At 46.9% G+C, this 14,383-nt stretch overlaps 1 protein-coding gene across 5 annotated transcripts in view; it reads right to left on the minus strand.

Moving 5' to 3' along the window:
• The window catches only part of SLC4A11 (solute carrier family 4 member 11), a 93,910-nt gene that overhangs the window by 31,748 nt on the left and 47,779 nt on the right, over positions 1–14,383 (minus strand). For all 5 annotated transcript variants that reach the window (XM_039551014.1, XM_019287297.3, XM_010402123.4 and 2 more), the window contains 3 exons: positions 9,272–9,395; positions 5,828–6,034; positions 1,064–1,148 (listed from right to left, as the gene is read on the minus strand). In XM_039551014.1, the coding sequence (XP_039406948.1) occupies positions 1,064–1,148; positions 5,828–6,034; positions 9,272–9,395 (416 nt within the window). The remainder of the gene's footprint in view (positions 1–1,063; positions 1,149–5,827; positions 6,035–9,271; positions 9,396–14,383) is intronic.

The raw sequence follows: 14,383 nt of genomic DNA on the forward strand, positions 1-14,383 counted from the left end.
CTGCTGCTGGTGACCACGCTCGTGGGAAGGGAGTGAGGACACACATCCACAGCCTTGGCCATGCTTCTCTGGAGCTTAAGCTGCCTGTGAAAGGTGGCTTTGCAACAGGAGACTCTGAAAATTGGGGGTTTGGGTGGGAATCTTGGTTTTTTAATGCCTCATCCAAGGAAGATCACCCTCATCTCATGAGCCCTCACAGCACTCATGCACTGAGGAAGGCTGGGACATAGGCTTGAGCTAAGGTGGATTTAACAGCAGGAAGGGATAAACTCCTGACTTATCTGATAAATCTCCAAGATTCTCCCTGCCTACACTTTAATTCTCTATTTTATCCAAACTTCCTGCGTATTATATTGAATACATTAACCAGCTCCCCAACAAGCTGCGAGAAACACATTTTGATGTCAGCCTGGGGCTCTGTAATCCTGCTTTGCCCTGAAGATTCCTCCCAGCCTTCGTGAAAGTGAAAGTCTGCAAGTGAAAAAGGGAGAAAACAACTCTTAAAACCCCCCAAGGCCACCGTGGGAGCTGCATCGAGCCCGAAAGCTGAGGCTCACTATAAACACTGTGTGCTGCTCCTGTGATCTGGCGGCAGCGGACGAGCCGTATCCTGTTTTTCACAACACCGGGCTGAAGTTACTGCAGCTCACATTTTGTTTAAGCATTCCCAACTCCCACAGCATCACTATAATTAGTGTTGAGCCGGCTTGCAGAGGCAGCAGAAAGGGTCTATCAGGCCAGTGCTGACTAATTAGATTGCAAGGAGTTGATCTGAGTCTACGCACGGCAATAATCGATCCATTTAATCACTGCTTAATAAAAATTAAAACCCTCACCCACGCACAGCCAGCACCTTCATTAAGGAAACGCTGCAGGAGCCTCATCTCTAGTGCTCCACGATGCCCATTCACAGGCTTTTGTCCAAAGGCTTTTTAAACAAGGGACAGGAGAGCTGTTACACATATCAAAGCACACACCGAATGCACACTGTAAACAGGACATCACATCACAAAAAAAAAATCCCAAATCGGGGCAGTGCTTCCATAAACACTGGCCAACGTACCATCGGTGAAGTCCAGCGCGTACACTGGGAATCTTCGTGCAATGTCATCAGAAATCCCCTTGCCAATACTGAGAAAGTCGTGCAGCTGAAGAAAGGAAGGAAGTGCTGTGTCAGTGTAAAGGCTCATGCATTGTTAAAGAGATTAAGCTCCTTATTCAACCCTGATAGGAGCGAGAGGGCTCGTTTTGAATAGGGCATTCAAATCCCATCTTGTCATGATAATAAAAATAAACTCACCGTGATTCAGTTTATATCCTCACAGCATTGTAAAAGAGAAAATCCCCCAGACCACCCTGTTTTCCTCCCTTCCTTCCCTTTTCCCCCTCCCATTCCTATCTGCATCCCTGGTTTTGCAGGTGAGGGAGCTGAAGATCCACTGGGAAGGATCAGACCTTGGGTGCCCTGGGGTTAAACACATCAGAGGTGCCTTTCCCACCCCTCCACACAACTTCTCCTTTAGATGCCAGCCCAAAAATTCCCATGAATCCACATAAAGCCTCTGAAAAAAGATCCCCAGCAAGTGCTTCTTCCTTGGCATTGCCACGGCAAAGGGAGACCTCAAAGAGACTGAGGGAATTCAGGCTGTCTGCATCTCAAGCTCCATCAACATGGAAAAAGCTTCAATAAATCCACATAACCCAGCCATATTTCTGCCCGTTAAAAGACAATAAAAACTCTGGGAAAGGGTTCCAAAAATCCAACATTTTGCCTTTTATTCCTAGTTCAGGGGCCTGCAAGGTGCAGTGGAATTGCTGATAGGATCTGCTGCTCACCACAGGCAATGAGGAGCTTGTCAGGAATATGTGACAGCTGCTATTGCCTCTCAGCCTCCCATTCCTCGCAACTCCTTCCTTATGGAAAGCACATGGACAGCGTCAGGGTAGGCAACACTTACAAATGAGGCACCTGCCAGCTTTTTCCCTATTATTCTCAGAGTACACAAGCCACTCTGAAAATCAAATGCACCTTTATGCAGTGATAACAACCCCAGCTGCCTCCACTAAAACATTTCATGTATTTGTTGCAGAATCAGACACAGAAGACTTACAACCTCTGCTAGGGAGTGTGAGGGGGGAAATAAAAATCAGAGACACAAAATTTACACCAACAGATCATCTCAAAGCAGCAGGGAGCTCTTCCTTCAGCTGGTTTATGTGGAAACTGATAAAAATGCTTGCTTTAGAAAGGACTTGACACTACAGGGCTCATTTAATAGACTACACACAGTTTTGCCTTCTCTCCTGGGACTCACCTGTTTGCAGCACCTGGAAGATCAGAACCACAAACAAAATAATGAAGGGAATCTTTTCCTTTAGAAGGAATACACTGGGCACAGCAAGCACTGGGGCTTGGGGTGCAAAAGAGGATCAGCTCCTTTATCAGTGACTGCATCATCTCATATTTCAGCTATTTAAGTCAATTCTGTTGCAATTTGTCAATACACCTGTAGGACTTTTTGAACTTTAGGACAGTTTCAACTCCAACCTGAACAATCAGGATGAGCAGACAGATGTTTTGCCAGCAGACACCAGCAAAACATCTGCATTTTAAGCATTTATGAAAAATCTCTGCGCTTCAACCATATTTGGTGGCAGAGTTGGACATCAAAGCCAGATGCACTCAAAAAGCAATTTAGTTTTTCCCCCCAGAAAGAGATTCCTGAAGGCATGAGTCAGCCAGAGAATCACAATAGCCTCAGACTGGGATGTTTACTTATCATGCTGCAGTGAGCAGGGGAGAAGGATGCTCGGGGTGTCTCATCTTCCAGGGAAGGAGGAGCACGGCAGCTCCTGGCCCGGGGCAGGAGGGAGGGGACTCTGGGGCACAAAGGCTGTTCCAAGCAGCTGGAAGTGTGCAGAGGAGGAAAGCACTGCCTAACTCGTCCCACAAGGCACGAGGGTTATGTTTGAGACCCCCCTGATTCCTTCATGCACTTCTTTCTTGTGTGTGTGAGTGTTAAAAAGAGGGTAAAGGTATGGAGATGTCAGTGAAACCTCATCAGTGGGCAACTGTGGGGAAAGTTGCTCCTTCTGTAGGGCTGATCCTCCTCTGAGCTTTCCTCTCTGCTCTCCTACCCTCAGACTCAGCCTGAGCTGCACCAGAGATACCACAGAATCCCAGAATGGTTTGGTTTGGAAGGGACCTTAAAGCTCATCCAGTGCCACCCCCTGCCACAGTCAGGGACACCTTCCACTAGCCCAGGTGGCTCCAAGCCCTGTCCAACCTGGCCTTGGACACTTCCAGGGATCCAGGGGCAGCCACAGCTTCTCTGGGCGTCCTGTGCCAGGGCCTCACCTCCCTCACAGGAAGAACTTGTTCCCAGTATCTAAATCTACCTCCTTCAGCTTAATGCCATTCCGCCTTCTCCTGCCACTCCACGCCCTTGCAAAAAGTCCCTCCCCAGCCCTCCTGTCAGTACTGGAAGGCTGCTTAAGACTGAGTTACAGAAGATTAAAAAATTAAAAATATAAAAGACTAAGTTTACTGGCCTCCAAAGTTACAGCCCTTTTTGGTTCTGCTTTTATCCCCCAACTTATCCAAATAGATGAAGTTCATGAGTTTTCCCACTTCCCATTCTACAAATCCCTCCAAGCTTCTTGCCATTATTTGGGTTAGAGGAAGAGGCTAAGCAAGCACTTAGCAGCTACAAAGGCAAACAGAAAATATCTGCTCCAACAACTCTGACCCTTCCTCAGCCCTCCCCAAAAGTGCTGGGGGGGCTGCATGAGTATTTTACAGAGATCAGAGACACGAGTCTGTGCAAAAATACTATATCCTCTGTATCCTCCCTCCTGCTGATGCTGAGCACACACAGCTCCCTCAGCAAGTCCACACAGGACACAAAATCACAGCCAGAAAAGCATCACAGCTGTTAGGGGCTCCTCCACGAACAAAATCACAATTAGATGCCTCAGTAAACAAGAGGATTTCAGGCTGACTTAATTATGATTGAGTACGTAGCCTTGCCTAAATAATCCCCTGAGATGAGCCAAGGCGAAGTGACGGTGCTGTAGGCACAGCAGGGAATGTGACTGTCACATCCCCCTCAGTATTTCAGCAGAGGTAAAAACAAGCACTTGAAAAAAATCCCACTCACACAGAATTTAAGGCCCATTTCCTCTCCCATTACTGCAGGACCCAGGAGGCCAGATTTTCATGTCACCCAGAGATTTTACACCTTCCTGAGAGCTCACTTGTCATAGTCCAGGGGCTCCACTGAGGGTATTTATTTCTCTGGGGGTGGCTGAAAGGTTGAAATTGCACTCCTGGTCTCACATGGGTTTGTGCTTGTATTAAATGCTTCCTCTCCACAAGGGGAGGAGATGCTGGAGACGGCTCTCAGGAGCTGAGGAATCCAGCCTAGGGGCTCAAATCAACCTCACTTCTCCAGGCAAAGCTTGGCTTGCCAGGAAATCTCCTTCCCAGCTCTTTGTGCTGGCAGGGTGAGGTGAGGATAGAGAGGCTGCATCTCCCAAGAGCTCAAGGATAAAACAGTTTAAAAACAAGAGTTCAGCAAATCCAGGCCCACAACTGTCAATGCCAAAAGCAAGAGCTGAAGGAAGAAGTGTCACTCTCTACAGCACTGGCTTGGAGAAATCAGGATTCTGCCTGGCCAAAGCTGCTTTTCCAAGCAGGCCAGCAGGAATCACCAGTCTCAGGGCCAACAGCTCAGTGTCTCATCCAGCCCTCCTCACCAAACCACACAGCAGAAAACCCTCTGGAGACTTTTTTTTTGCTATTTTTAGCAAAAGACAGAGCCAGACACTTCAAGTGCTGTAACAAAAACCCCTCTGAAAGGCAAGGTGTAAAGGGTTAAACCTACTTTACCTAAATTACTACTCCAAATATCCCTGCCTTGCATGACCTGGGTCTAAAGAGGGTTTCAGGACTTGTTCTGCAAAGTTAAGAGCAGGTATGGGATCTAGCAAAGTTCAAAGCACTACCTATAAGCAAGGGGATTCTGCAGGAAAAACATGAGCTTTGCTCATTTCCAGATGTGCAGATCAAACCCCTTAAATCTATTCCAGGGGGGGAAAAAAATAAAAGTGGTAAGTGAAGCAGCTCCTGCACTATAGGCAACCCAAAGCTTTGGGGTTATTTGTAATGCAGGGACTGGAGCAGCATGCTGGAGACGGCAGTTTGTTTTTCAGGTAAGCTGTCTGGTTAAAGAATGGATTTCTGAACGGAAAAACAAAGCAATGACCAACACACAGGAAATTCCAGAAAAGAAAGCTGAGTTACAGCATTTCCCTCGAACTTTAAAGTACAAAGCAAGTAATGTTTTACAGAGCTACAGATCAAACAGGGAGAGAATTCAGGCCAAATACTGACAGGCAACTTTTAAATGAAATTACCGTGCAGAGATGGCCAAGAAGTCTTTTGGCTGCAGGAAAGACAAGCAGCAGCTTCCTTCAGAACCTTCTGATTGTAAGGATTAAGTACCTTGGACTGACAAGGAGCAGTGATCCATTAATCCCACCCTCGACTAAGCATCTGGAATCAAAGTCCTGTAACCATTTCAACCCCCAACTGCTCTGCATCCCTTCAGCACCTGCCTCTTTGAAGTGGTTTTTTGGAGATTTACAGCAGAATCTGAGGAAGGTGGATGTGCACACAGCAGCCATTCGGGGAAACCTCGGTGCTGGGAGCTTGCTGGGAATGCTGCTGCATCCACTGGCCTCAAGTGTTCACCTCCTCACCCCAAATCCCCTTGGATTGATGCATTTGAACACCAGGGAGGCAGAGGCACTGGCCAAGCCTTACCTTGAGTGGTTTGTTACCGTGTGACTTGTGCCCATCGCTCTTCCCTGAGGGTCTCTGATTCGCCACCGTCAGCAAGTGGCGTTGGTGCACTAAGGCCTCCTTGAACTCCTCCTCAGTTTTGGTTTCCAGGAGTTTCTGCCGGAAGGTTATGTCTGAAAACATCGTGGCAAAGGTCCTGCCCACTTCTGTGGCTGTTTTGGTGCTTTTCTGAGCAGAAAAAAAAAAAAAAGACAGAAAAAGCGCTTTTAAACCGATTTTACTTCACTTCTGAAAGGTAAACCCCATAATTTACCCCTCTGAAGAGGAACCTGCCTGGCTCCCGGGATCCCAGAGAGACCTGAGGGAGGAGGGCACATCTGGAAGCTGTTGCAGATGAACACACAAGCACAGCAGATCCTGTGGAGGCACCAACACAGGTTCTGAAGCCCTGATTGATCTTTACTTATCAACTTCCCAGAAGTCAATCCAAAGTTGAATCATGCTGAGCATGCATTTTATCCCTGGTTTCCCTTCAAGACTAGACAAACAAAATCTTTGCTACCTTCCAGCACCTCAGCATTGCTGCTCCTGGGGTGGAAAGATGCTGCTGTCATGGTCCCTGCAGGTATTGATGTCTTATCTGACAGACTGAGATTGTTGTGCTCATCTGATTCCTATTTTCTGGGCATTAAAACTCAATTCCCTTGGCCACTCTGGGGCAATTCTGGCAGCACAAGTGGAGGTTGGGAGCTCTCAGCTCAAGTAACCACTGGCACAGAGGGGAAAGGATGGGAAAAAACAGCTGAGCACACAGCAAGCAGCTCTTGTTTGTCTTCACTAAATGTTTGGAAGGGACAGGAGACTTGCAGACATGAAAAAAGTGCTTATTTTCAGGATTTAATATTTCTGTGAGACACAGGCCTGATCTTTGCTTCCAGCAGAATCCAAGCCTGCTTTTCTAGTGCTCCTGGCAGCATGGAAATTGGATACAAAGGGAAGAGTAAAGGAGGCTGAGCTCCCCATCCCTACACAAACCCACCAAATCCAAGCTCTCCAGGCCTGACCTGCTCACCTGCTCCTGCTGTGGCCAGGACAGGTAAAATACCTGCCAAGTTACACAGAACCACAGCTCATTAAAAGCTCCTTCTAATGCCAAGTTTTAACCCACCCACCTCTCCTACACTCCACACTCATCATGCAGCAACTATCAGAGACACCCAAACACTCCCCTCCCAGCCCTGGAGAGCCTCCAAGCTCCTCACACTGCCAGGAAGAGAAGAGTGAGCATCTGTGATTGATCCCAATTGCTTCTCATGATTCACAACTGAACAGCTGAACAATTTCTCCATGAACACAACCAAATAATTCAACGTGGGTGACGCAGAGGGGCAGCCGTGGGTGGCACTGAGCTGGTCCCAGAGTCATTGCTAACACTGTGCTTCCTCCATCACTCACATCACCCTCCTCTCTCTCGTTTGCTCAGAGCAGCTGTGGCTGCCCCATCCCTGGAAGTGTCCAAGGTCAGGTTGGACGGGGCTTGGAGCAACCTGGGATAGTGGAAGGTGTCCCTGCACATGGCAGGGAGTTGGAATGAGATAATCTTAAACGTCCCTCCCAACCCAAACCATTCTGGGATTCCATCACCAGGAATGTCCCTTCAAACACTTACTAGGGCACATTCAGTCGAAGTTTCTAGGGAGAAGTTTGGATTTAAGTGAAGGATTTTCCCTGGGACTTGCTTTTAGAGCTTGTGAACCAGCCTGGATTTGCCACCACAGGAGAGGCTTCACCTTTCACCTCTAAGCAGCAACAATCCTTGGGCTGGATGCTGCAAGGATTGCTTCAACATTCCCAACACTCTTCCCATTCTCCCTTTCCCAGGGAGATGAACAATTTAGAGAAGACAGATATTTGCAAGAAAACTCAAGTTTTTTTTCCATCCTCCATATTAGCAAGGTCAAGGATCTGGATTCCCTGCACAACAAATGCCCGTTTTGTGGACTTTTTTTCCCCTCCCCAGCCAGGCCCGTTTAATGTGTTGCTGTCAGCAGGTTAATTATTTTAACTGCTGCACCAGAAATGCGCACTCAGGGCTGGCTCCACCAACCCATTTAAAATAAAACAGCACATTGGCAAGTGCAAGCTCTGTTGGCCTCCGCTCCCTTCCCTTAATTTGATGCTGACCATTGGAATTGCAAACCCTCGGAATCAGAGCGGATGCGGAGCCGTTTGCCGGGTGCTTTGCACGTAGCTGGCCCAAGATAACAATGAGGGAGAGATCCATGGAACTGCACACAGCTCCAGCTGTTCTCCCTCCTGCTTTTCACAAGGAACATCAATATGTTTTCAGCCTGTTGGCTTCAAGGTCGATGCCAAAAGCATCAGTTGGGAAAGACCTGCCAGAAATTCTGGGAAAGAAGGAAACACCAGTATTCCCATTTGAACGAGGGTGGTGGGGAAGGGGGAAGGGAGACAGGCCAGACCAGCAGGTCCCAAGGTCACACAGATAGCATTGAAGAGCAGGAAATTGAATCAGGACATATCCTGTCCCAGAAAAGGTCCTCAGCCTCTCCAGCACCTCCCAGGAGCACAGACCCAGCAGCCCCAAGGTGTAAACAGCCAGCTGGAGTGTGAAAAGGTCTTGAGCTTTGAACCATTCAGCCATCAGCTGGAAGAACCACCTTGGTCAGGCCAGTGCTTTCTAGGAAGACAGGATGGTGATCCCCAATTAACCTTGATGCACCCCATGATATCGGAGTCGGACTTGGATGATCCTTGTGGGTCCCTTCCAGCTCAGGATATTCTGATTGCAGTAAATGTGTTCTACTGTGCCATTCTTGTCCACACCAAAGAACCAGAAGCTGAGCAAGCTTTAACCTTGCTGTTTCAAGTGCTAAAAGCTCTGAAAACACATCCCAAAGGGCCTCAGGGACAGCCTGACCTTAAAAGCACCGCAGCTCCCAGCAAGTCTCACCCTTACTGCCACAGAGCTTAAAAAAGAATCATCTTCCTCTTGGCTACATCGCCTCCAGCTGCTGCAGCCACACGTGCAGGGTAAATGTCAGCCCCATCAAGGAAGTCTGTTGGGAAGCAACCCAGACCCCTTTGCTGTAGACTCACAAGGGCCTCTCAAAAGCTTGGCTTTAGCAAGGAACTGCACTTCTTACCTCTAAAAATGGCAGCTAAAGCTGGAGAGGGGAATCCATGGAGTGTTAGGTGCATCCCAGGTGTGTATGGGGACTACACAGTGCTCTCCTCCCCATCAGGCCATGAGACAAGGACAGAGCCCACTAATCCACCCCTCACCAACAGGATAAATCATCTCGACAGCTGCTGAGAAGACCTCAGGCCTTTTCACATCCCCTTGTGTTTTAAAAATAACATTGATTAAACTTAGGAGGAGACCAAGGCAAAGTAAACTCAGGAGAAACCCCCGAAGTTCTGGAGTAAGAAGACAAAACTCACCATCTTGGGAGGAGCCAGGACCAATATCACAAATCTGACCTCACAGGAGTTCTCCCCCCAGTTCTGAGGCCTCTCCAGGCGGCTGATGCAAACGTGACGTCGCTGAAGGGACTTGATAGTGCAACTGTCAGGGAAAACGGGATCGTTAGGCTGGGCCCCACAACACAAGGCATGATCTCCCCTGGTGCACAAGGTATAAAAACACATTTCAGCTTTGGGAAACACATGATGTTGTTGGTCTATGACTTCTGAAGCCTTAAATAGTGACTTTTAGTTACTATTAGCCCAAATCTGCTCTCTTTTGTACAATGGGACACCCAAGTTTTTATGGGAAATACCTTTCAAGATTTCGCTGCTTCTGAACAGCCAAGAAAACAAATGATAGAGAGCCCAACACACTGAGTGCTTGCAGAGCTACAGAAGCTTCCACAAAAAAAAAAAAAAAAAAGTCTCTTATTAAAAACCACCTGCATTATTGGAAAGCAGATTACACTTCATTTCACCTGATCTCCCAAAGTGCTTCTGGAAACATTAAGGCAAAGTGCCAAGCCAGTACATCCCCACTCCTGCCTCAGGCAGACCTCTCTGTTGTAATGGCTTTCCCCATTTGCTCCCAGCTGCTGTTTTCCCTTTTCTGGCTCATGAGCGTTACAGAAACCAGGCTGATCTCCCTGCTCGAGATCCACAGAGGCAGGATTAGTGCTGGGAGGGAACTCCTTGGCTGTGATCCAGGGGATGGGATGGATGTTTGACTCCCAGATCCAAGAGTAGCAAAAAAAGTTGCGTGAAATAAACAAAGGGATCATCTCCAGAGGCTGTGGAAGACCAGGTCTGTCTCCACCCTGGGGTATTTAAACAGAGCTGGGACCTGGTTAGCTGTCCCTTTTACTGCTGGGAAACTCTGGGGCTTGGTGCAGTGGCAGCAGGTGGGTAATGCCAGCCTGGAATGCAGCTCTCCTGTTCCCTTTAAAGCCACCAAGCACTTTCCAACCCTTCTGTAAATCACTGCTGAAAAATGCACACAGGGTTTGCTTACAGACACCTGGAAGAGGTGTGGAAGTGTTTTCCTACCTCAGAGTGGTTTTTCCCCTCCTTTTACCTGGTTCAAAGTTATTTCAGCTGCTTGCTCCCTTTTATTCATCTAACAAGCACCTATCACAGTCCTCCAACAGGAGGATTTATTTCTCCAACTTCTCTTCCATAATCCCAGCCCGCTTCTTTCCTTTTAAGATGTATTCTCATCCCCAAGCACCCTGAAGGCTGCTTCCTTAACAAGATCTTTGGCTGGAGGTGTCCTAGTCAGGAGCACGTTGTATTTTCTATCAAGTTCCTCACAATTTGCATTAAAAAAAATTTTAAAATCACACCATCAAGTATTTTCTTACTGAGTTTGACTTCCTGATCCCAGACTGGAAGCAGCCTGCTTCTGTAAATTAATCTCACAGAGGCACTTGTTTGAGAGCAACCAAACAGCTTAATTAGAACAATACAGGGCATGAGAAAGATGACACTATTTAATTTATTTCCTAATTCCCCTCCACCACAGCCTCTTGTGCTTTTTGTACTTGAATCAGCTTTGGAAGAAAGAAAGATCAAGGCAGGTCCTAAGGTGAGGAATAAATATCTTTTGAAGTAACTGAAAATAGAGTGCAAGCTACACTTGTTTTCACAACCAAAGCCAAGCCCCTGGTTGCAATCCAGCTGTGGCTGGACAGCAGACAAGTCTCCTTGTGTTACAGCTCAACAAACCAGTGGGGACACGAACTCTGGGCTTTGGACCAGCTGGAGAACCTTCAAGTGGCCCAACACCTTCAGTTCTCTCACCTTCACCCACCTGGTTACCAGCAGTGAATGATTACTGCACCACTAGCAATAATTCTGAGCTCGGTTCTCAGCATTTCCATACCTCAGCTGCTGAGCTCATCATTTAATCTGTTTTGAAAAGGAAGGTTTGCTGGGCATTTTGAACATCATTTCTACTCCAGGCATGGCCAGAAGCAGGCATCAACTACCTGTGGCTCACCAGCACTCCCCAGACATCACCCCTTCCCTACCACGTGTACCAGGCAGGACCTGACCAAGCAAGAAACCACTGAAGTACAAAATGATTTGGAAGAGCCTATTACAAAGTGCAATAATTAAGCAAGCCACATGTTCTGGAGTTTTCTTTCTCCCTGAAGTGACAGGGTTATGTTTCAGCTCCAGGAATTGTCTCCAGGGCTGTGTTTTCCAGAGACAACAGTGCCACAATCCCACTTCAGCTCAAGAGCTTTTTGGGTACGGAGGGGAAAACTGGACTGTAAAAACCTGAGCTTTGCTACTGGGTCTCTTCCACAAACAAGGTCATTTTCCTGGCAGCCACCAAAACTTTGTGTTTCTCTTAGTCAGGAGTTCACTGTCTCCTTAAGCTGAGGGACTGGGCAAGAAGAGGATCTCACAGCACTGAATGATTTCACACTGAGCACATTTACAAGATACCAAGAAACTCACCATTATTAACCATTTTTATCTGAAATAGTTTTATCCACAGTGCTGGAGTTTGAGAGCTTCCTCTAACTCTTCTGAGCTCTATGGACACTGACACATGGATCTAAATCCCAACAGTAAAACTGCAAATTTCCAACACTTAGGTCAATGTACAAATAATTTAGATCAATGACACCTTTCCAAATCAGGCTGGAGTTGATTTAGTGAGGACAAAGCTGATTAAAAGCAGATTTAAACAGGTGCCACAGAGAAGGTGGGATATACCTGAGCCTGGCTGCATGGAGGGGAGGAACAGTGCAGAATGCAGCCTCATCTGAGTCTGCTCTCCCTCTGTTATATCCATTTATTTGGGGGAAAAATGGTGTCTCAATACTTCCAGTGCAAGGCCAAGTCACTCCTGCTCATGCATCATTCAGCAGCTCGAGCTTTTCTTCAAATTTAAACCATTATTTAGCTGACTCAAATCCTATTCCCTAGTGTAGCACTTACAGCTCCCACTTTTGTTTTAATTCCAGAATCCAGATACAAATACAATACAAACCAAAACTGCAGTGCCAACTAGATTTGTGCAAATATTTGTAAAGGATACAGAAAATAAGTTCCTCGGTTCACACGGAGAAATCCCAAGTCAAGCAAGACTGCAGGTAAAAATCAGCACAGCTCAGGCCAAGAAGAGTCACTTTCAAAATGAAACAACTTTTTTAAAAGTAGCACTTAAATAAATTCCCACAAAGAAAAAAAAGCTGGAGGGTAAATAGCCAAAGCCCCAAAAAACTGAGAACTAGCAAGACATTTTCAGCTGACTCTAAATCAAGTCTGGTTTGGCCAAAGCCTCCAAGTTCCTTTTTGGTTTGAGTTGAGCTACATTTGATTCTCCCTTGGCTTGGCCAGAAAGCTGAAAAATCTATTTTCACCCAGTATCAGTCACACCAGGAAATGCTGGACTATGATTTAATGAGATGCCAGGTTGTGTTCTCAGCAGTTTTATCTTGATCCCCCTATAACTGAGCTCATAAAAAGGGCATTTAAATTATAGCACAAATTCTGCTTCCCTGTCCTCCTCTCTGCCTCTGGTGGTGCTGAGGGTGGCACTGGCATGGTGAGAACTGGCAGTGCTCCACCAAAATCCCACATCCACAGAGTCCCACGTGCCCCAGGTCTGCCCCACACCCAAGATGTTATCAGAGTAATAACACATTGCTCAACCAAATCATAAAAAGGGTCAAACTATGGAGACCTAAGAGAAACAGAAACCCTCATTTAAAAGGGCAAGAAAGGAAGTTAATTCAGAAACAAATTATCCCTTGCAGTAAGAAAAAGTGCCCAGCAGAGGTAATCAGCCAGCCAGCCTTTTCCTGTCCCCACACAGAACAACAATGACACTTCTTGTTCTCATCCACTGCCAATAAATCTTCCTCTGCCGAGCAGCTCCAGGCACAAGCTTTGGGAAACCAGGATCTGCAAGTGAGCAACGAAGCTGTGGCCAGGCCAGGCAGCTCACCCACAGCTTGGCACGGGCTGGGCTCAGCCACAACGTCCTCACTCCAGGCTGGAAGTGTTTTTGGCCTGGGAAATACACCTTGCTGGGCTCCAGGAAGACTCATCCTGTCCAGGGGGAAGGATTTCCTCCAGGTCAATGCGTATTGAGAACTCCTTTCCATCACACAGCACCTACAGGAGCTCTCCAGCACCACCTAGGATGGGCCAGCACGAGGGGGAGCGGCCCTTAAAAGAAAATTTATTGGTTCTCTGAACTCAAAGAACATTTGCCAGATGCTGGCTGTGGCATTTGGGACATGGTTTAGAGGTGAACACGGTGCTGGGTTAATGGTTGGACTTTTCCAGCCTCCATGATTCTGTAAGGAGACATCTCAGACCCTTCAGGTACCAAAACAAGCCATTTTTCTTCTTCAGAACCCAAATTCCTACTGCAGACTTTGAATCTGAGATTTTCTTTTCATGAAACAGCACCTGCAAGAGCTTTAGGTCTCCAGCATAATCTGGGAAAACCAAAAAAGGGTGGAGAAGCCCTTAAAAAAATTATATGGTTCTCTGAGGCCAAAGAACACTTGAGAGATGAGGGTTGTAAATCCTGGAGAAGAGGCTCTTGCTTACAAGGCTCCAAATCTTGTAATCATTCCTCTAAATGAAAATATTTGTTTTAAGCAGTCCAACTGTTTTAATTTCCCATTTTGCCCTTTAAAAGAATAATCTGAGGAAGAGACAGCAATGAAGCTTCTCTATCTGAAATCTGTTCAACAGCTGAATCAGAGACAATGGGACTTTTCTGGAGACCCACAGACCTCTGGGTCAGGAAAAATCCTTCAACATGCAAAATGGACTTTGCACCACTTCTGTTGAGAGAGACACCAGTCACATCCTTCACACAGTTACACATTAAATTTGAGATCTTACTCCTCAAATTTGATTATCTGAACAGCAGCCTTGCTGCTTATCCAGCATAATCTCACAATACCTATTTTTGAAAGGCTACCTGGGTTGTCCTGAGTTAAACTCCTCCCCAGGAGTCACTGCCACGACAGGCTACATCAAAGCCAGAAATTCTATAGCAACACCGAGCACACAAACCACTGAACCACTCTTTGCTTGCAGAGAGGCTTTTTT

Source organism: Corvus cornix, chromosome 4 (genome assembly GCF_000738735.6).
Source record: "Corvus cornix cornix isolate S_Up_H32 chromosome 4, ASM73873v5, whole genome shotgun sequence".
Lineage (NCBI taxonomy): Eukaryota > Metazoa > Chordata > Aves > Passeriformes > Corvidae > Corvus > Corvus cornix.